The sequence below is a fragment of the Passer montanus genome, unplaced genomic scaffold, assembly GCF_014805655.1.
Source record: "Passer montanus isolate IOZ18808 unplaced genomic scaffold, ASM1480565v1 scaffold141, whole genome shotgun sequence".
Classification (NCBI taxonomy): domain Eukaryota; kingdom Metazoa; phylum Chordata; class Aves; order Passeriformes; family Passeridae; genus Passer; species Passer montanus.
The window spans coordinates 482,497-508,804 of record NW_024361053.1 but is presented as its reverse complement, the minus strand read 5'-3'; the positions used below and the strand labels follow the sequence as shown (position 1 = coordinate 508,804).

Sequence of the window (26,308 nt, the reverse complement as noted above, 5' to 3'; positions counted from 1 at the left end):
AACCTCTCTTTATCAGCAATCCAGAGGCTGGAAAAATGTTCTTTATTAATTTTATGGCTTTAGTAGAATTTTGGAAAAGTTTTAACTCTTTTTGTCAGTGTACTGCTATAAATCTTGCTTTTTTCCTCTGATATTGAGTGTGGGAGTACAGACATGGGTACTGATTTTTTTTTTTCAGGGCAACTTTTTGCAAGTATCTCTCAGCAGTTTGAGCTGAACATTTACAAAACTAATAACTCTGAAAATAGCAACCTGATCAATGTGCAGACTGATTGCAGGTTTTCAGTTTCCTTCTATTATTTGGGTTCTAAACCTAAGACTTTCATCTTTTTTCAATGAAGAGCAAGATTTGGATTTGATATATGTGTTCTAACATGGAGGCAAGGTGCTTTGCTTGCCAGTATCCTGGAAGTGAGGCCCTTCTAAAGTGTAATCAAACACAGAGAGCACTAACTCCTGCAAGTTAATTAGGGAATAAAAAAGTAATTCATGGGAAAAATAATAATCACAATAAATATGAATGCTGAAGTGACTTTGAAAGGATTTCTGGGTACTTTCTGTAGTGTCACTTGACTGCAAATGCCAAAAGCTACAAGAAGGGTAAATCTGAAAGACCTTTCTCTGGTTTTCTTGTATATGCTCACATTCCACTTAATGTCATCTATGTGTAAAATTTGTCCCCTGATGTGCTGCCAAGTGTGCAAGAACAAATAGTTTATAGCTTCTCTATAGTGTCTCCTTACCAGAAGGAAGAGGCACTCTGAAGTAGGTATCAGGGAACTCCATAGCTCAAAAAAGTAATAGATTGCAATGTACCTTAGAACAGATTCTTTGGCATGGTTTTGTATTTTCATAGTAAGCAGTGAGCAAATATGTGGTGACATTTTCCTTTCAAGCACATGTACTCATATTACAGTGTAAATCTGGAGGGATTCCAGTCTCTGCAGTACAGTATTCTGAAAGTACCATGAGATCTGAAATGTGCTCTCTGAGTCACCTCAGGGTTCATTTGATTGTTAGATTGTATTATTGGGTTAATGGTGGGGAGAATTTGAAATCTGCTGTTCTGAGGAAGGCTGCTTTCCATTGTTGCAGGTACAAAGAATGAACACCAGAATGGTTCTTCCAGAGATGTGGGAGATGCTGCTTTTGCACTTACAGGAAAAGTCATTAAAAGCCAGTGTCTGTTGGAGGGAACTCACTCATTGGTGCTTAATGCTTTAAACAGGGTATAGTTAAAGCTTTATTCTAATTTTGTCATTCTTTTACACTTGAAACAGTGAATCATTTGTAAGTTTTAGTTCTGCATTGATTTTCCTACTGATTTGATAGAATTAATCTTAACACCCAGGTTTCATTAATCCTTTAGGGTTTCTTCTTACTTTCTTTTCTCGAACGTATTAGATGATTCGTTATACGGTAATTCCAAGGGATATTTCATTTTTTTTAAAAAGCTAGGGTTTCTTTTTTTTTTCAAGTATTTAGTTTATTTGGTATTTCTTTTTTCTTAAAACAGAGTAGTGTATGTATGAAAAGTGTCCTCATGCCTACACCTCAGCTACACATAGAACTGAGTGGACAACTCAGTTGTCTGCATTCTTTTCCCTGTTCAACTTTTTCCAGCCCCTGTAAAATAGAATGATCACAGTGCCTTGAAGAAGCTGAAAAATGAAAGGCTGAAGCAGACTCACTCTATGCAAAGGAAACACTGGGAACTTTGCACAGCAAATTAACCTCAAATCCTAGTGACTAGAAATGTTTCACTTCATGGCCTTCAGAAGAGTCCAATCTCTACAAGGTGTTCAAGGTTCACCTGATCACAATCAAAATGTAGCAATTCCTAAGTTTTTAGAAGTCCCTCTCAGGAATTTTAAGCTTGCCAAACAGATTCAGTCAAGGAAATTTATGTCTGTTACTATAGAAGTTATAGCAAGTAATGTATCAGTGAAATAGTTCTAGAGTGTCTAAAGGACATCTTGACCTGAAGGCATCAGATATAGAAGTTAGCAAAGGAGGTAAAAAAAATTTTGCTTCAGAAGGTCTTCAGTATTTTGTGATCATCTTGATTGCATTTTCCAGTGCAGCTGGTTTGTGGTTTGGGGTATTACAGTATCAGCCAGAAGGGCTAGAAATTGACACATGTATTTAAAAAGGGACAGAATAAAGTAGAGAAGATGAACATGACTCCATTGAAATAATTTTGCAGATTTTGTAGATTTGTGATGGCTGTGACATTCTCTGTGATAGAGTTCTAGGTCTCATTTGATTTCCTCCTTTTTCTTTTAATATTTTTCAGTTGTCAGTATGTTTATCACTTGTTCCAGTTCTCAAAAAAACACTTTTTTTTTCCTTTTTAACCACAAAGGAAATACCTTTTCTCCCTCTGCTTAACCTAGAAAAATGGTGTAAACCCACCAGTGAGAATTTGAGGGAAAAGAATACAATTTTTCATCAGAAAAGTATCTAAGGAATATTTTCAGAATCAAAGATAAAAATCTGGGGAAGCTATGAACAGCTGAAACTGATGGTTGATAGGAAAATCTTTTTGGAATTGTGATTGTTGTTATTTATTGTCACATCAGCTGTAATTTCACATACTTACAAGCAATCACTTGTTATTGCAGAGTAGCTTTAAGAACAAACTACTCCTCTTTGCCATTGTAAGCAGAACAAGCTTGATCTGATTTTATCTTCCTTTCTCCATTAGTTTATTGGAAATCCTAGCATTCAGAAGTGTGGATTAAAACTACTTGGTTCTGTAGCCGAGTGCACTGGTGCACTGGAAATTTTAACCCAGCAGGGAGCTACTGACACCGTGCTTCACACCCTACAGATGTACCCAGATGAGCAAGGTAGGGAAGGTGTTTTGTCAGCAGAATGAGAATGGCATGGTAGGGGATTTGTACCAGATCTGTTGATCTCTTTAGTGCTGGATGTGATGCAGGTTGCATGGCAAGAGAAGGCTGCAGTGTTGCACAGTCCTCAGATTCACCCACCCTGTAGCCTGGCCCTATAATAGCTTGTGCAAGTAACTTTCTGGAATGTTACTGAAAGAATATTTTAGTCATGGGTTTATTCCTCTCAGAATGTCTGAATTATCAGTGTCTTAATAAAATTTATTTTTCTTCTAGACATACAGTGTTTAGGTTTGAGTCTTCTACGCTCTTTGATTACACGGAAGAGTTTGTGTATTGCAACCATGCATGTCCTGTCAGCAGTTCTGGTTTCTACTCTGCGACGATTTAAAGAAGTCGTTGAAATCCAGATGCATGTATGTGTCATTTCTGTCTATGAAGTTGAAAACAAAACTCAAAACCATAGAAAATTATTTTAATATAGTTATATTTGAGTATAATTCTGTGTTTTACTTACTTGATTTTGATTCTATTGAAACTACTAGATTAGCATAAACCTTTGTCGTTTAACGGAGACATTTGTTGTAGAGATCGTTTTCTTGGAGGCATATGTTCAATCCAGAATGTGTAAGCATAGGTTAAGTGTTTATCTAAAACTTCTGAGGTCTGCAAACTAGAACAAATTTCTCAGTCATGATCCATCATTCTGTCAATCTGTAACCATTTCATGAAGTAACCGTCATTAGAGTACTGATTGCCCTTCTTTGAGAAGTCATGGAAGATAACTTAGTTCCCAGCCTTGTCACCAGGAATAAACTTAGTGTAGGAATAATATATTTAAGAAAAGATATTACTGAAATACTATCAGGCTTTCACCCACATCTGTATATGGAAAGAGTTCTTTGTCTGCAAACACACATTTAATCCTCGTGTAAAGTTCTGTTTCCTCTGCTTCAGAAGTTTTCCCTGTTTGCTACCAGTTTCATTTTGCTAGTGGGATAGAGTTTGCACGTGACATCAGCTTTCTGTGAGAGTTTCTATATTTCTCTTTCAGTTGAATATGAAAATATTGCAAATACAGCCTCCCTTCTTTGCTACTGTTTTTTTGCCCAGCCTTTCCACATTTAGTTTAGCAACCAGTGTAGAGAGAAATAAAAACAATATGCTGGAATAAGGAAGTTACTTTAAGTGATTTGGTTTCAATTGAGTTTGGACAAAGAGTCCATAATTTACCCAGTTCATCCTTCTAGGTGAACTTTACTTTCAGAATCAGAGGATAATTTTGTATTTCTTCTTAATTATTAGATACATCTGTTAATTTTTTCATTTGGTCTAATAGCTCTTTTCAAATTCAGGGATTACAGAGCAACACACTGGAACAGGGGATGTATCTTCATTCCATATAGTTAGAAGGAGATTGTTTCCTCTTTACATTTTCAGGAAGTCACAAGTACATTTGTCACTGCCAGGCAGGATGTTGTCAGATATTATGGTGCATATTTGACTTTTCAGTGTGTCAATTAATATCTGTTTAAGTGGGTCAGCTAAACAAAGCATGTAACTACAGCTATATAAACAGAGACACCTGCTATTTCTGCCTTCTCTTCCAAACTTTTCCTATTTGTTAACTATTACATATTTAAAAGTAAGACATAAACAGAGACACCTGCTATTTCTGCCTTCTCTCCCAAACTTTTCCTATTTAACTATTACATGTTTAAAAGTAAGACAAAAAAATTAAAGCATGAATCTTTTGGTTGAAATTTGATTTTGTTGCATGACCTGTTTTAAAGCGACACTTTTTAACCCTCTATTTCTTTCAATGTTCTCCTTGTGTTCTTAGGGATTTCATGCAATCTTGGCAATTCTTGGTTTGTCACCTTGTTTTGCAAAGCTGCTGGTAAATGAATCATTTGACACAGTCATTTTCTACCAGATGTCTATGTGTTTCACCGACCAGCGAGATCAACAGGTATCTTCTTTCTCTGACAGTTCCACAGCTGAAAAATGTTGGCACTTTTTTTGTCCTAAGTTTTGTTGTTTGTCTTCCCATTCAGTTTCAAAGCCTGTGTTGTAGGTGTTTTGCTAAAATAGCTGAAAATGATGATTTAAAAAATACGATGCTGGAAAAAGCATGTATGGAATACAATAGTATTATGGCTGAATGTTTACTTCTACTGGGAGCTGATATTAATAAGAAGACAAAGACAAACTCTTTGATCTATCAGGTAATACGTGGAAATATATATGCAATTTTATTGCTTAAAAATTATGCTTTTGGGTTCCTTTCTATTGTCATGCAAATATTTATTTGGCAGAACACAGAGAGCAGAGATGCTGCTCCCACATGCCCACCAGTGCTTCCTGTTAACTGTGACCACCTTTAAATTTAATTTTTTTGAGTGATTTACATAAGCACTTCATTATTTTGGTTCAGTGTCAAAGTTTTAAATAGTCTGAGAGAACTCCACCAATACTGCCTTAATGGAATTAGTAAGTGTTCAGTTCTGCTAGTAGAACTTTCTGGGTGATGAAGCACAGCTGGGTTTGGACCTGACCATCCACTGATAGAGTGTTAGGTAGGCAAATCAGTGTAGGAAACCACAGTGGACTTACTGAAGTAACTGAATGTATTTCTAGAAAATGTTTTTAATATTCACAATCAACACTGGTCTGTGTACCAATGCAGACTTGGAGATTGGGAGGAGCTGACTGAACCATAGAAACATAAAGGTTGGAAAAGACTTCCATGACAGTAAAGTCTAAATTTTGGCTGAAATCACCTTGTCAACTAAGATAGAGCACTAAATGCCACATCCAGTTGTTTCTAGGACACTTCCAGGGATGGAGACTCTGCCACTTAGGGTTTCAATGCTTAACCACCCTGTCACTGAAGACAGTCTTCCTGATGTCCAGCCTGAGCAGCCCTGGAGCAGCTTGAGGCCATGTCCTCTTGTCCTGTCACTGGTTGCCTGGGGGAGGTTACCTGGGTACACCCTCCTTTCAGGTAGTTAAAGCCAATAGAGCTGAGCTCACTATCATTAGGCGAGGCTTGATGAGACTAACTACTGTTGCCTGTTCATTAAATATCCAGATGATAACCCCTGAGTGTCCACTAAACAGATAAATAAGTGGAGTTGCAATAGGCCATATACAATAACCAAACTAGATAAATTACCATTCATTTCTGCCTGAAAATTGCGTGCACTCATGACAAAAATTACAATCTCTCAAAGCTTTTGAGAGATTTGGGCAAAGCCTTCGTGGAAGATGGAATTGGTACTCAGACACCTTAGGCCGGCATTTACTTCCAGGAGTAAGGAATTGAATAATTGAGAAAGAGACACAATCCTAAAAATAAAGTCAGTCTGAATTTGAGACAAGCGTCTTAAGTGCAGTCTGAGCTGTTACTTGAATGCTTCATATTCTTGGTTTGTTTTAATTGCTTTTCCCTATTAGGTTTGTGAGAAAGGAAGTAATCCTAAATTGGTGGAATTGTTACTAGCCAGCGGTGCACGAGAGCAGGATGTTCGGAGTGCTTTGACCATCAGTATAAAGAGAGGAGATAGCCAGATCATCAGCTTGCTATTAAAGAAGCTTAGCCTTGATGTCACCAACAGCAGTATTTGTCTTGGAGGATTTGGTTTTGGCAGATTAGAGCCTTCCTGGCTCATTCCTTTGTTCCCAGATAAACTTACTCAAACAAGAAAACAGAGTGAGTATACATAGCAATTGCTGTACAAAATGTGTCAATATCTTTTGATGATACTATGAATGTGTTTTAGGTGAAGACTTTCAGTTGAGAATCTCTTCATAGCATTCAGCTTGCTATAGAAAGTTTGGCAAAACTTGAAAATAAATCAAGTTATTTCTGTTATTTTTTTAAGTTACTTAGATTTTTTGGTGATTATTTTATCTTTTCCATTTCTTGTACATATAGATGCAGGTTCTGCATTGGCAAGGATGGTGCTCAAATTCCAGATGAAGAACATTTCAGAGGATAGATCAAGAGCCTCCTCTGATCCAAACTTGTCTGAAGATGGAGTGGACAGAAACTATGACTGGAATTTCATACCTGACCCATTAGTGGACAGTATTTTTCCTTTGAGTGATGATATTGATAGTGAAGGTAATTGTTTTTCTTTTTTTTTTTGCTTTTTATATTCCAAATCTAATGTTCTAGGGCTAGACTATAGTCATAAATCAGTTGTTTATTTGTATTTGAGATTTAACACATCCCATGAAGAAAAAAACTTCTATCTAAAATTTTGTTTGGGATAGCATTGGAAAATAGTTTGTGGTGAGTATGTGCTTCATCTACAAAACTAAGACCTTGAAGAATTTTACACAGTTATACATTTAGAATTAATTTGTCATGCATTTAGTTTTTTGTAGAGGGAAAGAGTAAGATTCTTCCAACTGAATTTAGATTTTGACTTTTTCTGTCTATTTCTGAGCTGCCTTTATAGACTATGACAAAAAGCAAGAGCTTCACAAGCCCAATTTGTCTCATCATGAAGTCAGGTGTATTGTGATGTAGAAACTCCTCTGTTCCCTGGGTAGTCTGTGAATAAAGTTCATACAACCAGATCTGGTATAGAGGACTATGTTATTAACAAATAAAGTAGGTGAAACAAGCCCTATCCCAAAGATAACTAATTGACCAGAAAGTGTAAATGACAGGTTTATGTTCAGCCCAACACCATCCTTTGTAACCAGGACATTTGAATGCCTTTAACTTATAGAAAGACAGCACTTCTCTCTATAGTACCAGTAACTGAATAATGAAAATAGCCTTAATTTTTAATGTACCTTTTTTGTTGTTCAAGTATTGCTCTTGTTTTAGATCAGCTGGTTACTTAAAATCAACACAGATGAAGAATTTGAATTTTGGAATCAGAAAATCCTAAGGAACTTTTTATTCTGCTTTGTTCTTTTCCTTATATCATTCAGAACCACTTTTAATTTCTGTAGGTCTATTTGTTGCCCCATGTAGAATAGTTGTTATCATAAAAAAATGCAGGAGTGGTTTTGGGAGTTTTAAAAGTAGCTTTGAGAAGAGGGACATCAAATATCTCCCCAATTGTCTCCTTAATCACCAAATCCAGAGTGGCATTTGATGTTTCATTCTCAATAAATGTGGGAATGCAAATTTATGTATTGAAATACAACTCTTTCCTATTTTAAGAAATTTACACTGAAGAAACATGTGCTATAAAACATGTATAATAATCCCAACCCAATGGAAATTTTGTGTCATAAATCATCAGTGCAGGTCCTGCAATCACCTGCAGGCCCACCTTGAAGAAAGTCAAGTGAGTATGTCCCCTGTGCTCTAAAACACTCTGACAGCATTCTTGGCCTACTGCACACAGAATTGGCCAGTGAGATCTTGTCAGTATTGATGCTTTTGAAATGCATCTCTTCTTTGTATGTCAGCATCTGTAGTACAGTTGAATTCTGAGCCTCATCTCTAAATACATTTTCTTACCTATTTCTGTTCCTGTGTTCAAGGAAGTGAAGGTTCACTTTTTACAAAAAAGAAGTCCAACTCCATTGCAGTTGCTGATTTATATTGTAGGGAAATGGCATGTCAGAGAGGTTCTCCTACTTTGCCACGACATTCCTACTCTGTGGTAAGTCAGATCCATGTTCATTCCAGGCTTTTAAGTCCATCTACGTAGCCTACTCCAAAACTGTTAATAATCAAGTGATAGGAAAGGTCATGTAGCCATATGGGCTTTGTCTCACTGTTGCCATTCAGTGTTTCCTTCTGTTGTGGTGCACTGCGTGGATGAGTTTATGTCAGCAAAAGTTTATGATCACTAAAAAGTAGACACCCTTTTGAAGTGTTCAGATTTCCAGTCTGGTGTTCAAGTGGAAATATAGGAATCATGGGCCCAGTCACAAAACCTTAACTTCCCCTTAGTGAAGCTGATCTTCAGTAATGATCAATGGACAGAGACTGATTCCCTAAGACATAAGAGGACAAATTGGTGGAATAGAAGTAAGGTTCCTTTGGAAGGAGCTTGTCTCTTTCCATTGACTGTAAAGGGGAACTGGAGAGACTGGCTTTCCTAGAGAAAGTTATGTTTTGTAATACTCTGCTCCATTCTGTTACTGCACCCTAGTGAAAGTCATTCTGGGTTGCCAGAAATGCACTGCTTCCATTCACTTTAAATCAACCATTCTTTCATATTTCATGGATCAATATGTTTCACAAAGATGTGACCTATTGTTTTGAGTTCAAGTGTATAGTTTTTTTGTGTTCTCCTTATAAACTCTGATAAAAAGAAATCACAATAAAAAGAGTTTTACTGAATTTGGATGATTTCAGAACATGCATATGTTCCTAAATGCTTTTTCTCTTGCATTTTGCAGGGACCTGGCTCAGATTATGAACCATTAATGAAACAAAGGCGAAAACTCTTGCTCTCAGATGAATCCCCCAGTAAGTAAACTGTACTGTTTGAGGTATTAACAGATTTTGCATCCTTAATGCTTACAGAAGCATAGCATGCAAAGATTTGAGACACATTATATATTTGTTTAAGAGGAGGATACATTTTGGAAATACTACAGTAAAGTACAAATAATGCATATACAGAGATTTTTATTTCTTGGAGTCAACAAATAATTTACGTAGGCAATGAAATTTCATGAGTGCCCCTTTTAGCTTTCAAAAGCTCCTTCTGTTGTGCAGTGCATAAACATTCACCTCTTTCCATTCTCTACTGTCTTATAAATTTCTGTGTCTTAATACAATTCTTCATGGATTTGGATCTTAACCAATATCCAAACATTCACTTTCTTCTGCATCTTTAGATCCCAAGCTAAATGATCATAATTTTACCTAAATGATAAATTAAATCATGATATTTTCACATTTTGTTTTAATAGAAGGCATCTCAAAATTGTCATCACATATAAGACCATCAGACAGTCTTTCTTCACTGATCTCAGAGAAAGAATATATTAAATCACTAGATCTTTCATCAAATGAGCTGGAGAACATTGATGCCATCAGCCAGAACAGCTGCTTAATTAGTCATCTGGAACACCTTGAGAAACTGGAGCTCCACCAAAATGCTCTTACAAACATTCCAGAACAACTGTGTGAAGTAATTCTGCATAATTTTATGTAACACGAGTTGAAATTAGTTAAAATAAAGTGTTGATCTCTAATAATGTAATCCATATATATTGTAATAATGTATCCATAGCAATATTACTCAAGAAAATAGGTGTATATTTTGGCATGCCTCATACATTTACTCAGCTTTCATTCAGTGAATTCATGTTCATTAGAAATAAAAGTGTTTTTATGGGATTGTTTTAAGTAATTTACTGCAGAGAACTGCTTTAAGATGTGTGATATTAAGTAGCATAATAGTGGCAATGGAACAGGGAGCTGCAGGCAATGAATATCTTAAATTTTATGAAATGGAGCTAATTGTTTTTCAATAATGCCCTATACTTTATTTTTTTGTAGAAATACTATAGGTTACATTGGTATGATTGCTATTTTTTGCTACTTTTCTGTGTGAGATAAATATACATAAATTAATAATTTGTATAAAAATATAACTCAATTGCAAACATATAAATGAATATTTTAACTTCTTACAAACAAATTATCCTTTTCTTTCAGAACTTGAAATGCCTGACTTACCTGGATTTGCACAGTAACAGATTTACTTCTTTCCCCACGCACTTACTGAGAATGAATTGTATCGCGAATCTCGACATCTCGCGCAATGACATTGGCCCTTCCTTTGCTTTGGATCCCTGCCTCAGATGTCCAACTCTAAAGCAACTTAACCTTTCATACAACCAGCTGGTGTGCACTCCTGAATTTCTTACAAGTGTTGCTGAAAATCTGGAGCAGCTCTTGCTGGAAGGGTGAGTAGCATGAGAAAATGGACTGTAGCATTACAAACATAATAGGAAATAGTAGATTTGTCATGCAGAATGAGGACTCTTTACAGCATGTAAAGAATTATTTAGTCACTGGTAAAATACTGCCATTGTCTTCCAAATGTGTAAATTGCTACAGTTTTTGTAGTTGGATTGCAAAGTACAAGATGTGAGAATGACTTTGGACCTTGATAGAATCTAATAGCAGCACTGTTCCATTACCATACTAAATATGTTGTAGCTCAGTTTCTTTCTGCCATACTATTTATCCACAGGGCTGTGTGGTCTGACATATTCAACTAGGTTTTCTGTATACACAATACAGTTTCCACTGTATTTCATATGCATAAAAGCTTTTCTGGAAGTAGTAGTAATGTAATTTTAGGTATTGGTATGGATGTGTTTTAAACCACAGAAACAGGTAAAACATATAGTTTTTTGTTTGCCAGCACTTATTATCCTATTTCTTAGTAAGGTAATTCATACCTATGTGGAATTCTTAAGAATGCAATTGGTGATAGCTCTGTAAACTGCAGAGACTGTCTCGTTCATTTCCTACAGTTCTTGCTAAATGAGATGGTGAACTTTGTTAGTAATACTGCCCTGGCATAACAGTGGATGGATCTTTTATCTCTGTATTTTTGGGATATTTCTTTTCTCTTACTAGTGTTCTTCTCCCCAGAATACATTTTGTAAAATGATATACTCATCCTGAATTGCATTCCATACAGGAATCCTTTTCTAAAAAATTCAATAGGTTGTTAGTAATTCTGTAATTATGATATTGCAAACACATGGTTTTAGTACACAGAATCTCTCACAAACACTGCAAACCTCTTTGCAAGAAATTGAGCTCCAGTATGTAATCAGAAAATTTAACCTTACAATACATTTTGACACTTGGTCTTCAAATTAATTAAACTAATTTTAATATCAGTTATGTTATTCCATGTTGCTACATGTACTAGTGTTTTTGCTGTTTTGCTCAGTCTTTATGTGGATGAAGTTTTCTTTTTGCTTTACTGGTGTAATGATGACTTTGTCAGATCAACATTACTTTCACCTTTTCCCTAATTGTTTCTAAATAAAACATGGATTGTCTTTTTTCTTGTTGTTATCATAGAAACAAAATTTCGTGCTTATGTTCACCCCTATGTTTGAAAGACCTGAAAATTTTAAACATTAGTAAGAACAGTATTTCATCCCTTGCTGAGGATGTCTTCATGGGCTGTACAAAACTGGAGCAGTTCAATGCCAGGATGAATGTTCTTGGTAAGTATCTGTGAAAACAGGATTCACCTTCTAGAAACTATTCAAGTCATAAAATTCCTCTGCCACCAACATTTAGAATCTTGGGAGAACAGAAAAGAGTAATACCACATGTACTAGTCCTTGTTTATACAGTTTCCTAAGCATCAGCTTTTGATCACTGAAACACAGGGTATGCTTCCAGTCATTTGATCTGACTCACCTCACCTCCTCTTGTTCCTGCATTTGGAGTGGATGCTGTAAAAATGACTGAGTGTGCTTGAGATTGCACACACTGTTAAGGAAGGTTCAAAGAATAGAAAATTATTAGCTTGCAAATCTAGTAGTAATACGGGTTTAATACTGTACTGTAATACATAGATGCATCCTGGCTTGTACCAGCAGCAGTGTGGCCAGCAGGACCAGGGCACACAGGGGGACAGTCATAAGGGATTGCCACCCTGTACTCAGCACTGGTCAGGCCACTCCTCAAATCCTGCCTTCAGTTTTGGGCCTCTCACTTCAAGAAAGATGTTGAGGTGCTGGAGTGAATCCAAAGAAGGACAGAGGAGCTGGTGAAGGGTCTAGAGCACAAGTCTGATGGGGAGCACTAGGGGTGAACCTTAGCACTCTCTACAGCTGCCCGAAAGGAGGCTGCAGCCAGGTGGGGTTGGTCTCTTCTCCCAAGGAACAGGCAATAGAATAAGAGAAAATGGCCTCAAGTTGTGCCTGGGGACGTTAGATTGGGTATTAGGGAAAATTTCTTCACTGAAAGAAGCACTGGAATAGGCTGCACAGAGAAGTGGTTGTGTCAGCATCTCTGGAGGTATTTAAAAGACATGTGAACGTGGCCTTTAGGTCTTTAGTGGTGAACTTGGCAGTGTAGGGTTAATGGTTGGGCACAATAGTCTTAGAGGTCTTCTCCAACCTATGTGATGATGCTATGATTAAATATTTGGCACACTGTATCCAGCATTATCTTCAGAACAAGAGAGAATGTTTGGTTTAGTTCCCTGCATGCAGGTGTCATTTGAGACACCCTGAATCATTCCCCTGGGCTTTCAGCTTCTGGTCCAGAAAAAGCAGATCTGTGTTTTACACCCAGAGCTCCTGTGTTTCATCTTTAAACCTTGTGCACACAGCTCAGGTAGCACAAGGCAGATCCCCTTCACTGGAACCCAGAGTTAAGGACCTGAATTGAGTCCATCCAGTGTGTGGGTCAGTGGCTTAGCATATTTTTTGTAACGGTGTCAAAATCACTTTATTTATGCAAAATAAAAATTATACAAATAAGATTTTCAATGATACTGTGAGAGTTCATAAATTACTGTTTGAATTTATTCTTTCAAGACATAAAATCTTCCATTTAGAAATTAGTGTCACATTATTTCAGAAGGTAACTCTTAGAATTGCATTAAACACAGCTGAATGTTTAGATTCATTTTTATAAGAATAAGTGAATAAGACCCAACAAATCCTAGGTCACATGGGAATCTTTTGTATACTTGCAGTACAGTAAAGTGTAAGATTATTTTGGTGTTTAATGCCACCAGGAGGTGAAGAATAACAATGTATAGTTTGTTAAAAGAGAATATATTAATTAATTTTGGGACTTTAGTTTTTAATAAGCTTTAAGAAAAAGGATTTGAACTCTGCCTTTGGTAGGTGATATCTTTGTATGAAAAGGATAGACTGACCTTTTAGTCTGTCTAAACTCCAGTCTTAAAAATAATTTAAATCATTCTTAAAATCATAGGATTAATCCCTTTTTCTGCTCTAGAAAAGATACCTGACTTGTCATCCAGCATAACAAGTTTAAAATTATCCCAGAATTGTTTTATTAATGTTCCAGAAGCAATTCTTCTTCTACCACAGTAAGTTACTCTTTTATTCATTGATGTTAATGTCAAGTTATTGATAAAGAGAATCTGATGACAAAATTATTGTTATGCAGAAAATTCTGTATGGTTTACTGGTTTTCAGGGAATCCTCACTGGTTAAATCCATAACATGGTAGCTTTTACACTGAAGACAAATTAATCACATTTTTTCATGATTCTGAAAATTTCTCTTCCTCAGATTCAAACTGTTATTGTTGAAAATATATTCCTTCACAGCTGAAGCTGACAATTCTTGCTGAGAATACTAGAATTAATCTCATATTTCCTTGGAACCAACAATAAAAATATATCAGCAATTTTTCCTTTTTGAGTTCTGCAGACTTTTGCAACTGAGATTAGTTTTTCACTTCCTAAATAGCATGAGATACTTATTTATTCTCAAAGAAGAACATTTCCTCCAGAAGGACTTGTGATAAAGATGCATGTGACATTTATTTTGCTATACCTTCAAAGCATTACTTATGTGAAAATTGGACTTTTGCTTTTTTTATAGAAGTTGCTGACCTTAAGAGATCACTAGAATGAGACTGTGGAGGGAGTGCTTGGAAGGGGTGATCCAATAGGTGTGGGAAGTTGTGTGTGCTGATGGTACCATAGAGAGAGCAGATCCACAGATCTGGGAATTTATATTAATGAAATTAACATGATATTGCACAATTTCAGCATGCTAACATTCACAGCTTCAGATTTTATGGATGTGTTGAAAAAAAAATGCAGTTTTCAGGTCCTGCATCTCCCAGCTCAGACAAATGAAGAAGGTCCTGCATGCATTTTTGTGTGGTTCATGTTTCATAATAATGTAAACTTGTCCAATAGGTCTAGGTGAACTGTGTAATTTCTGCACATACATGTATTTGCATCCAAGTGTATCTGCTTGTATTTGTAGTTCAATCAGAAAACCATCTCTTCTGATAGCTAATCCACTTGTTTATTAAAAATTAATACAGCTTTGCTTCCAGCTAATCTGGGTTTTACTTTTTCATTTGCTAACTTCTCTCTTTTTTATTTTCATGTTTTTAGTTTGAGATCAGTAGATTTAAGCCAAAACAAGATCACAAGCCTGCCTGGACCAATGCACTGGAAATCACTGAATTTAAGGGAGCTGTTATTTAATCACAATCAAATAGATGTCTTGGACTTGAGTGAAAAGGCATGTGCATGGTCTAGGCTAGAAAAGCTACACCTCTCCCACAACAAGTTAAAGGAGGTAAAGTGTAAGAGTCTACCTAAAGAAAATTTAATTGCTTTTCAGTTGAATGCAGTTTTTCAATGTTAATTTGATTTTCGTGTCACCTCTCATACAGTTGCATTGTGTTAGTGAAATGGTATGTAAGTGCAAATATTTCCTTTCTCTGTGAGGGAAAATTGCTGTATGCTATTCAGCTTTTCTGCCTGGAATGTGTCATATAGTCAGTTTGTATACTGACTTATAAGGTCAGTATACAAACTTACTTATAAGTAGGTTTTTTTTGCTTATAAGGTCTTTTCTTATTACTTATAAGGTCTTTTCTCCCTTACTGTGGGATATTAGGCCTGTTTTTTACAAAAAAAATGAACTACAGCAGTAAAAATAATACCTAGTTCTGTTAAATAATTAATGTGTTCATGTTCCTCATTTTTTTAACATTTTATTGCCCTTTAAATGTTATTTTATTTAGATTCCTCCTCAGATTGGCTTCCTAGAGAACTTGACTTCTCTGGATGTAAGTCATAATCCTGATTTGAGATTCTTTCCTGATGAAATGGGAAGACTGTCCAAAGTCTGGGATCTTCCTTTGGAAGGACTCCATCTTAATTTAGACTTCAAGCATGTGGGATGCAAAGCCAGAGACATTATCAGGTTTGTTTCCCTATTCTTCTTGAATATTCCTGGTTTGCTTTCTTGGGATTTGCAATAAAAAAGAGAATTATTGAGAAGATAACATGCTGATTTGAAAAGACATGCTGGTTTGTCATATGAAATCCAGCATGCTGTTGTGGGGAGGTTATGATAACACACACAGATAAAATAGAGTGGTTTAGACCATACTAGTATTACCTCTTGAATTTGGTGCTTCCACAAACTGTGCAATAAATTGGTGCTTACTAATTATTTGTAATATGTTTATTGTGTTTATTGTGTTCCACAGTTCCTCTGTGCACTGCACAGAGCACAATTTTGGGATAATTACAAAGCAATAAAAGACATATTTTGAATTGAACTTCAGCTTTTAAACTAGAGATTAGAGTAGACAGTTAAAAGAACAGAAATATCAAACAGATATTGAAAATTTGAAGAAAATTGTATGGTTCTAGACTTTTCTTTCTTTTTGAGTTCTGTTCATCTTTTTCTCTGTTATGCACTTCTGTGAGTTTTGCAAACCTTTTTCTACCAGATTTCTTCAGCAGCGACTGAAGAAGGCTGTGCCTTATAACAGAATGAAGCTCATGATTGTTGGCAACACTGGCAGTGGGAAAACTACCCTGCTGCAGCAGCTCATGAAAAGCAAACGAACAGAACTGGGCTCTCCAAAAGCCACAGTAGGCATTGATGTAAAAGACTGGATCATTCAAGGGAAAGGCAAAATGAAGAAGGAGCTTATATTAAATGTGTGGGACTTTGGAGGTATTTCCTCAGTTTATTTTCCTTTACTATTGACTTTTCTAATGTTTTAATGCATTACTTGTTCTTAGAGTCAGCCTGTGGTAATTCAGACTGGGGACAGTAGAATCACAAATGTACACCCAAAGTCTAATGACCACTTACAAATTAGTGGATTCTGTAAATTAGCAGCTAATCCCTCAAAGCCCCAGGAATTTCTTATCACCAAATGTGGTTTGACCACTCATTTCAACTATAATATTTAAAATAATCATTTCAGAATAGTAAGAAACTGCTTGTAATCACCAGAAGAATCTTTCATTAAACTCTGTTTCTCCATTTTCTAGTCCAGGTCTCTCTAGGCTCTGCAGTATCACAGGTTTGTAAGGTCACAGGCAACAAAGCACTTAGGATGGGTCCTTGAACCTTGTGTTTCTGGAAAACTTCCTAAATTTGGGGGAGTACAGAAGCACTTCTAAATCCAGGGCTATTTGAGGCTATAGAAAACTTAGTTTTAAACAGAGGTCTGTTATCATTTAAATACAGTCTATCACAATGCATAAGCACAGACCAGGGCCATTCAAGCTGGATGTCCAGCTTTAGCTGAAATTTTAAGTGCTTAATTATATGAATTTATTTTGAAGTTGCTGAAAGTATAGGAAAAAGGAAAGAAAGAAAGGAAAAGGAAAGGAAAGAGTGAGGGAGAAATTCAGTATTGAAATTTTGAAAGAATCACAACCTTTTAAGTTGTCTATGCAGCACCTGTGTTTATCCAGTTAAATCTTACACTTGATATAAAACCAGTGTATGTGTTTTAAAATTACATTTCAGTCAATGAGCTACCACAGAGTGCCTTTCTAAAATTCGTAGTTTTTACAGTTTCCTGTCAATTTATATAACTTTCTGCAAACATTCATTTCACTTGTGAACACATGCTCTGGGGACATGTTTTCCTCTGCCTTTTTGTGATCTGAAGATGTTCAGTCAAGGAAGTACTAATCAATGGAAATTTTTGATCATTAGGACAAGAAGAGTTCTACAGTACCCATCCTCATTTCATGACACAGAGGGCTTTATATCTTGCTGTTTATGATCTCAGCAAAGGACAAGCAGAGGTGGATGCTATGAAGCCATGGCTTTTTAACATCAAGGTAAGACATACAGAATGGAATTTTCCTTTCCAGGGAGCTGTAGGTGAGCAGCAAATTAACCATAAATATTTATATAGGGGAAGAAGAAAAAAAATTCTTCAAAAAGTAAGAATAGTAATATTAAACAAGAGCTGAAATACATCATGTATTGGATATGACAGTAATTTTAGATATAAAAAGACATGATAGCACCATTTTGGACGTAAAATTGTACAAAGTAATGTGCAAAAGAATAGTTTGTATATTCTGTATATTCAGTAAATATTTTGAATTTACTGATAAAAATAAGAAAGGAATAATATTAAAAAAATAATGAGTTAAACTTGCATTTTTCTTTTACACCAGTATAAATTTTAGGGGAATCAGAATTAGACTAATTTAAAACTGAATTGAAATCATTGGTACTGGCTTTAAATCATTTAAACTATTAAGTGTATGTTTAATATCCTATTATTAATAGAAATTATTCCAGAACTATGGTAGGGAACTGACCTGAGAATCTGCCTGTATATTTGTCATTTTTTCTAAGTGTTTATCTATGGAGCCATTCCATGGTGAGTGAGCATACTTGTCTTTTCTTTTATAGGATGCTTAGCCATGACTGGGCAGTACACTCACATAAAGAGTTTGTTTACTGTTAATGAACTTGCCTTTTCCACTCTTTTCACCTTGGGCAGTGATACAGGACACAGCGTTGCAATCAGTTTAGTGTTCTTGAACATCACTTCTGATGTATTCTCCTTTGCTGTGCAGTACCTGCTGGTGTTTCCCTGCTGCTCTGTTCTAATGACAGCTAACAAAGTACCATATCTTTTGGATTTTCCATTTTGTTAGATGTCCTTAACAAATACTGTTCCTCTATTTTACTGCCAATAGTGTTAATCTGCAAAGAATGAAATACAGATATGCACTCCTTCCTTTTAGAAAAGCTAATTTTTTAATATTTCTATTTTGAAATAGATGGCTGTCTCAGTGTTTGACTAAATTGCTCACATTTTATGTGAATATAAAACACTAAAATCAACACTGAGTTAATCAGCAGTGTGGATCTCACCAACAGGCTCGAGCATCAACATCCCCTGTGATTCTTGTTGGCACCCATCTGGATGTTTCTGATGAAATGCAACGAAAGGCCTGCATGAGTAAAATTACCAGAGAGCTGCTGAACAAGCGAGGCTTCCCAGCAATCCAGGATTACCACTTTGTCAATGCTACAGAAGAATCTGATTCCATTATCAGACTTCGGAAAATCATCATAAAGGAGAGTCTTCACTTCAAGGTAAGATGCATACTGTCTTGATGTTGAAAATATCCATGTTTAGTTAAGTGAGTACATTTTTGACCATTAATACATAATTAAATAAATTCCTGTGTGATAGCAAAGTCATCTTGCCTTCTATAAAATGTTACACACAGCAAAATAATGAAGGAAAATCACCAAGTTTGTTTTAATTTGATTTTCTTCCCAAAAATGCAACTTAGTAAAAATACCAGCTAAGGTTTGTTTTAAAGCACTAGGACCATAAATCAAATATTTAATTAAAAATGAGCCATCTTTGTCTTACAAAGAAATTTAATTAAAACCTTGTTTTCTTGGGCAACATCATGTAATTACAGTAAGTACTGCAGGATTTCAGGGGACAGGAAATATGATGTTGTGGTTTGTGAAAACCAGCTGATTTCCCATTTACTGATTTCAGTTTACATAGCAGGCAACTATTTCTATAAAGAGGGAAGTGAATTAAAGCAGGAAAGGAAGATCCTGTGGACTGAGTGACCCTCCTACATTGGAATATCTGCACTTGTAATTCTGTTGTCTCCAAAGTCATCCCAACTCATTCTCTGCCCTATTCTTAGCCACAACATGAAGCCCTAAGTGTGAATGAAGAGACCAGCCCAGACATGGAGCTTGTAGAAACATAAGATCTTATCTGTAACAAAAAGAATATACTTTTTTTTTTAATTTATGCAACAACACATTTTTCATATATGTCATAACACATTAAAGAGAAGAGGTGATATCCTGTGCTACTTTAATCAATGGCAGAGCTTCATAAATCGTACCAGAACCCAAATTTCTTTTGATTGACTGGTTGGAAGATTTTATAGAGCAAATGATGTATTTATGACTAGCCTCACACCAGTGGTGCTATAGATGAGTTAAAGTGTACACAAGTCTCTTGTTTCTCTCAGGAATTAGCAGCTTAGCCATATCCAAATTCTCTCTAACTTCCTTCCATAGTGCAAGGAACAGCTAACCAGTCCTAAATGGCAAGGAGGTGCCTTCTCATGTGGAATGGGTTAATTCCTCCTCTCACACATCCAGTAGGCATGAATTGAGCTGCTGTTTTTATGTGGCTCTGTGTCTCACCATACTTATTGAACACCCCAGAGAAGTTCTGCTTTTTGAAAGATACTGTTCCTTTAATGTCTACATCTCTTGAGACTATGACTTCAACTGATGTTTAAACTTCTACACAGATGTACGGATGCCTGAAGGAAATGAGATAATTACCATAAATGATGTAGGTAGTTTGTGAAAGGAATGTTACAAGGTACCTTCTTAGAGATTAGACAGCGTTGGTTAAGTATTCAGCATTGTCATCAGGTACTCTGAAGTCTTTGAAATTACTCAAGGTACTAATTTCATCTGCACAAGGTACCAATTATATTGTTGACACATTAAAAACATCACAGTACATTGGTGAGAGAAAGATTACAGTTAAGAAGCCAGTTTGTAAATATTGGGAAAGTTGTTTCCCATTTCCTCAAAAAAGTTAGTAGGTCAGCATGTGTGGAGAAGGGAGTATATATAAGGAGGTGCATATGTTTCCACACAAGTAATACGGAAATATTTTCTTCTATGAGTAATTATTTATAGAAAGACATTATAATTCTGAAAGAATAATTACTTATATCTACGCTTCAGAAGCCATGCTAGTCAATAAATGAGTGTTCTTGTTCCTTTCTGCTGCTATTGAGTGGACACACACTTTATATCTTGGTTTTATTTTCTTCATTTCACATGACTAAATTAATACATTTAAGATTATTCCTAATTTTACAGATCAGAGATCAACCAGTGGTTGGTCAGCTAATCCCTGACAGCTACCTGGAGCTGGAAAAGATAATTTTGCTGGAACGTAAAAACGTCCCAGTGGAATTTCCTGTAATTGATCAGAAACGCTTGCTGGAACTGGTACAAGAAGGCCAGTTACAGCTGGATGAAAATGAGCTCCCTCATGCAATTCACTTTCTGAATGAATCAGGTAAAATATTCTCTTCAATGTGTGTTTGTTAGCATTTGTTGTAAATCTGCTGCTGACAGATCTGTACGTGATTTTACATCTTTCACAAGGTAGCCACAAAATGGTAGGCTGAGGTGTCTAAGCTTGGGTAACATTAGTTTATTAAACCACATTATTAGGAAGGGAATTTCATGAGATGAAGGATCAGTACTGTAACAGTTTATATCTCTTGCTCTCTTTTACCCCTCCTTGAAAACATTCTACTGCTGGTTAGGCAGCACAGTTGCTGAAGAAAGATGCAATTGCTCCAATCACTCAGACAGAATTGTGGTTAGAGAAATACATGTAACAGCTTATCTCAGTGCAGTACTGACTTCCTAAGATTCAATAATAAACCACACAGATCTCAGTAAAAAAGCAAGTCACATTAAAAATCTAACAAAAAGTCTGAAAATAAAGGTAAAGCTGAGCATGCTGTGCTTGCAATCTACTGTTCTGAGATATTGACATCAATATAGCTGTATTTATTTTTCAAAGTATATATGTCAAGTCATATAATAAAAACAGCCCAGAGTGGAGTGCTTACTTTGCTTAATATTGATCTTGAGCACTGCATTGCTAATTACAGTGTTCTTTGTGCAGGTGTTCTCCTTCATTTCCAAGACCCAGCACTGCAGCTAAGAGATCTGTATTTCGTAGATCCGAAGTGGCTGTGTAAAATCATGGCACAGGTCAGACTGAACACTTTTTGTGTATACATTTATGGTACATTTTCCCCTGTCTAAAGCCACTGTACCTCCTCAGTGTTCCTTCTTCACCATTTCTTTATTGTTTCATTATCTAGAATTTTCTCAAGGACCACCATCTTTTTAACTTGGTTCTTTCTGTTTCTGTTGCTTTCTGGACAACTGTGTTATTGCTTGTCTGTTCTTACATTGTAATGTTCAATATCATTTAAACTACAACAGTCACAAGAATACATGCAGAACAGAAAAACCCCATGGATGCCAGGTAATCCTGCAATATGTTGCCACAGGTTGGGATGAAAGATGGAACTTTGAGCTAAAGGCTGTAAGAAGTGGGGAAGAATTGTGATTGTATGCTAGGTACAGATGGCAGAGACAAGTGAGTGGATATGAAGTTGGAATGTCAGAGCAGCAGACTGACTGTTTAAGTGAGACCATCATTGAAATGTTGATCTAGAAACACTCTCAAAATTTATTATATACATTCAGATTTTCTAACCTCTGAAACTTTCATCTAATGATGAATGTACATCTGAAATTGTTTCACTTTTTTTAAAAGATTCTGATGGTGAAAGTGGAAGGCTGTTCGAAATACCCTAAGGGAATTGTGAAGCGTTCAGATGTGGAAAAATTCCTTTTGAAGAAGAGCAAGTTCCCTAAAATCTATATGTCACAATACTTTAAGCTTCTGGAAAAGTTTCAGATTGCTTTGCCATTAGGAGAGGACCAGCTACTAATCCCAAGCAGGTAAGCAATGAGCTAAATTCACAAATGACAGCCATAGAGATAGATCAAAATTGAAACCTCCCATCAGGCTCACTAGCTTCACTGATCATCAGAGCAATTTGGTACATGAAACCATGACATACTCTTTGTATATTACATTTTGGTAAATGCTTTCAGAAGAGATATGTTAAGCTGATCTTGTAGCAGATGAAGCTTATGTTGTATCAACATGGTGGGTAAATAGAAACTATAAATGATAGAACACTTTATGAGGATAAGACTTCTTTTACAGTTACAATGCTTCAAGACTACAGCAAGGAGGTTATAATTTAGCTTCAGAGCACTGTGCCAGCATTACAGATATTTATTGAAATATAAAAGATAACAAAACATTTCTATAACTTATTTGCATGAAGTAAGAACCACTGACAAGTTACTCAGAGGCACTATCTTCTTCAAAAAATGTAGATACTAAATGTGGTGACAAAAAAAGTGTTATGACTTTGAATGTGGTATTTTTGTTTTATCTGAAGCAGATAACTCAGTTTCTCTGCCTCAGTTACAGGCTTCCCTATGTGTTTAGTAATGTTTATGTTGCCAAGTGGAGAGTGTTTCATGGCTGCAGTGATTGGGATTTTTATGTCCTTCAAAGCCCTGGGATAGGAAGATTTTATCTGAATGTTTTACCTGCCTTATGTATGTCTCAGATTTTTCTCATATTTGCATTAAATATCTAATGATTCATTAGTGAGGTACTGTTGGGTTTAAATTACAGTCAGAACTTCACTTTGACACCAGCAAGCAGAATAAACAAACACACTATCTGTTAGCTTCCTGACCATCTGAATCATCCATTCATTAATAAATAATACATTTTACATTATAAGTAATATATGTCATAAGCTCAGTTATTACATCATCAAATACTGTCTTAATGTCTTTCTTCTTTCAGCTTGTCTGATCACAGACCTGTTATAGAGCTTCCCCACTGTGAAAATTCAGAAATTATCATCAGGCTGTATGAGATGCCATACTTTCCTATGGGATTTTGGTCCAGGCTCATCAACAGGTTGCTTGAGATATCTCCTTACATGCTATCAGGAAGAGGTACAAATCTTTGTCTTCAAAAGGAATGGTGTGCAAGTTTGCCTTGAATGCCAGCACATGCCTGTTAAAGCTTTAGTCCCCAACATTTAGCTTTAGCTAAATTGGACATTTCACAAATGTAACAAAAAGACAGTGGTCATTTTTGGAATTTAAAAGTATCCAGGAACAGATAGTGCCTGATCTTGCAGTTGTGTGCAAAAGAAAGTAAAGGTTGTCTCTCTCCTTCACATGCTAGAGATAGGGGATGTTTATTGCTATTTGCTTCCACCGAGAATACAGTAAGGGATTTGTCTTCCACACAGAAAAATAAACTGCTTTTCTTCAGGTTTACTAATTCTCCCTTTATTAAGTCTCAAAGCTTTGCTTTTATCAGAAAGAGGGGATATGTTTTTACTTTTTTTCAAGAATTCCTTGCTTTCACATGATAATACTCTACAAATATCACTAGTAAATGCCTGATGTCCGGCATTTGAGTTTCTTCTGAGCATCAAATTCCAGTTGCATCCTGCTATTTCATGAGTGTGTGACAGGAAAAATTTAAATCACAGCTTTTTTTCATATTTTGCCTGAGATATTCTGTGCTTGAGCCTGAATGTACCTAAGCATTTCTGTAATGCCTACCTGCTGCATGACTTACCATCTGGTTAAATACTTACAGTTTGTGGGTATGCCTTCTAGAACTGAACACAAGTTGACATATATTTAGTTTTTGTGGGGCTGTGCTGCCTGCACGGTTGTAGCCTTTATTTTGTTTCTTATTTGGGTAAGTATAACCCTACAATCATAATTATATATTCAAAGTACCATTAATTATTCTAAATATTTTAAAATTGACATTCATATTGGACTTTTAATCTAATTTTGTGTTTTCTAGAGCGAGCTCTTCGTCCAAACAGAATGTACTGGAGACAAGGCATCTACTTGAACTGGTCTCCTGAAGCTTATTGTCTAGTGGAATCAGCAGTATTTGACAACAATCCAGACAGTTTTTTGAAAATTACAGCACCTTCTTGCAGAAAAGGTTAATTATTCCTGAGCCTGAATTTTACTTTGGTTTGATTGCAGCTTGGCATTTTGGTTTGTTGTGCTTCTGCCTTTGGAATATAGAGTTTATCTTTGCAATTAAAAATATGGCAGACTGGGTCTGTAATATCCCTCTTGTTGTTTCTTAAAGGGTGCATCCTTTTGGGGCAAGTTGTGGATCACATAGATTCTCTTATGGAAGAATGGTTTCCAGGATTGTTGGAAATAGATGTTTGTGGTGAAGGGGAAACACTGTTGAAGAAATGGGCTCTGTACAGCTTTCAAGATGGTGAAGAACACCAAAAAATACTTCTTGATGACTTGCTTAGGAAGGCTGAAGAAGGTATATATTTATGCCATTTGAGGTATATAGAGGTACACTTGTATCTACACAAATAATATGCAACATCTCCTTTATAACATTTGGGTATTTCATGTTATTTAAAAATGTTTCATTTCTGTAAGAAAAAAATTACAGTGTAAGTCAGAAGCAGCTTGGGTTTTTTTTTTATGTCAGCTGCCTAGTATATATGAGAATAGAATATGAGACAGATTGCATCTGCTCTGTGAAGTTATATAAAATAGCAATAATGGAAAGAATAATTTTGTCATAATACTGATAATGCAGCTTCAATGTTGGAACTGAATCCAGCAGATAGTAAAACTAATATTTGATCTCTTGGTTGGATCACATAGCACAGTAATTTAAAAGACAATATTCAGTATGGCATTCTACATATTAACAGCATTCCTTCTTTTTACAGACAGAAAAATGATGTCTTGGTTAGTGTTATATTGCAGCATTTTTTCACATTTCATAGGTACATATATAGAACTTCGAAAATACTTAAACATATGAGAGCCAAGAATTTGAATGGCAAACTTAATTAGTATGTATGTCAGTGTGCATACATATGTGTATATATATACAGACATATATATGTGTATATATAAGCACATATATTAATCTTATTTTAGGTATATTGATCTTACACATTCTCAGAGGTCCTCATGCCTTTCAGTGCTTTTTCACTGATACCCTTCTTTTTTTTTTCTTTTTCATTTTCTCTTTTGTTTTCCTTAGGTGACCTTTTGGTAAATCCAGATCAACCAAGACAGACCATTCCAATTGCTCAGATTGCTCCTGATCTGATACTGGCTGATTTGCCTAGAAATATTATGTTGAACCATGATGACCTGGAATTTGATGAAGCTCCAGAATTTCTCTTGGGTAAGCATTATTTTCTAGGGTGTGGTTTTTTTATAGAGATTATGTAAACAAATCTATTGAAGTAAGTTCTGCAACATATGAAAAGGATTTTAGAGATTTATTTTCTGAAGAAATGTATTATTTTAAGGTATTCTGAATTTCAGGTTATTGAGTTTTGAATTTTCCATTAATTTGTGCACTAGGACACTAGTTTTTATGTGTTTAGTTTATTGATCATGAATCTTAACACAGTAAATGTTCCACATGTTTTAAAACTGAACCCTTTCAGCTATTATTTTTGAGAAATGGTTGTTATCCCTTTTTTAATAATACTCTTCAATGTTGTTGTTCAACAGGTGATGGTGGGTTTGGATCTGTGTACCGTGCATCCTATGGTGGTGAAGATGTTGCTGTGAAGATTTTCAATAAACATACTTCCCTCAGGCTCCTAAGACAAGTAAGAAATCCTGCCTTTTTTCTGTAGTGCTGCTCTTGGAGTACCAGCCCTAGCAAAGAGTTTTAAAAGTTTAAGTAAATTGCAAGTTCTCGTTCCAAACCATTCCTCAGTTTACTTCAGTTGTAGAGATTATGCTTT

The 26,308-nt window shown here is 35.8% G+C and overlaps 1 protein-coding gene across 3 annotated transcripts in view; it reads left to right on the top strand.

Annotated features, from left to right (window-relative positions):
- LRRK2 (leucine rich repeat kinase 2) overlaps nt 1-26,308 on the top strand; it is a 64,479-nt gene that overhangs the window by 22,558 nt on the left and 15,613 nt on the right. For all 3 annotated transcript variants that reach the window (XM_039700489.1, XM_039700488.1, XM_039700487.1), the window contains 26 exons: nt 1,096-1,229; nt 2,708-2,852; nt 3,132-3,271; nt 4,699-4,827; nt 4,913-5,083; nt 6,315-6,570; nt 6,796-6,984; nt 8,370-8,491; nt 9,237-9,306; nt 9,756-9,976; nt 10,507-10,757; nt 11,896-12,044; nt 13,801-13,894; nt 14,942-15,128; nt 15,580-15,761; nt 16,297-16,526; nt 17,526-17,653; nt 18,714-18,932; nt 20,721-20,922; nt 21,544-21,632; nt 22,207-22,394; nt 23,326-23,480; nt 24,355-24,501; nt 24,655-24,846; nt 25,588-25,734; nt 26,070-26,170. In XM_039700489.1, the coding sequence (XP_039556423.1) occupies nt 1,096-1,229; nt 2,708-2,852; nt 3,132-3,271; nt 4,699-4,827; nt 4,913-5,083; nt 6,315-6,570; nt 6,796-6,984; nt 8,370-8,491; nt 9,237-9,306; nt 9,756-9,976; nt 10,507-10,757; nt 11,896-12,044; nt 13,801-13,894; nt 14,942-15,128; nt 15,580-15,761; nt 16,297-16,526; nt 17,526-17,653; nt 18,714-18,932; nt 20,721-20,922; nt 21,544-21,632; nt 22,207-22,394; nt 23,326-23,480; nt 24,355-24,501; nt 24,655-24,846; nt 25,588-25,734; nt 26,070-26,170 (4,238 nt within the window). The remainder of the gene's footprint in view (nt 1-1,095; nt 1,230-2,707; nt 2,853-3,131; nt 3,272-4,698; nt 4,828-4,912; nt 5,084-6,314; nt 6,571-6,795; nt 6,985-8,369; nt 8,492-9,236; nt 9,307-9,755; nt 9,977-10,506; nt 10,758-11,895; nt 12,045-13,800; nt 13,895-14,941; nt 15,129-15,579; nt 15,762-16,296; nt 16,527-17,525; nt 17,654-18,713; nt 18,933-20,720; nt 20,923-21,543; nt 21,633-22,206; nt 22,395-23,325; nt 23,481-24,354; nt 24,502-24,654; nt 24,847-25,587; nt 25,735-26,069; nt 26,171-26,308) is intronic.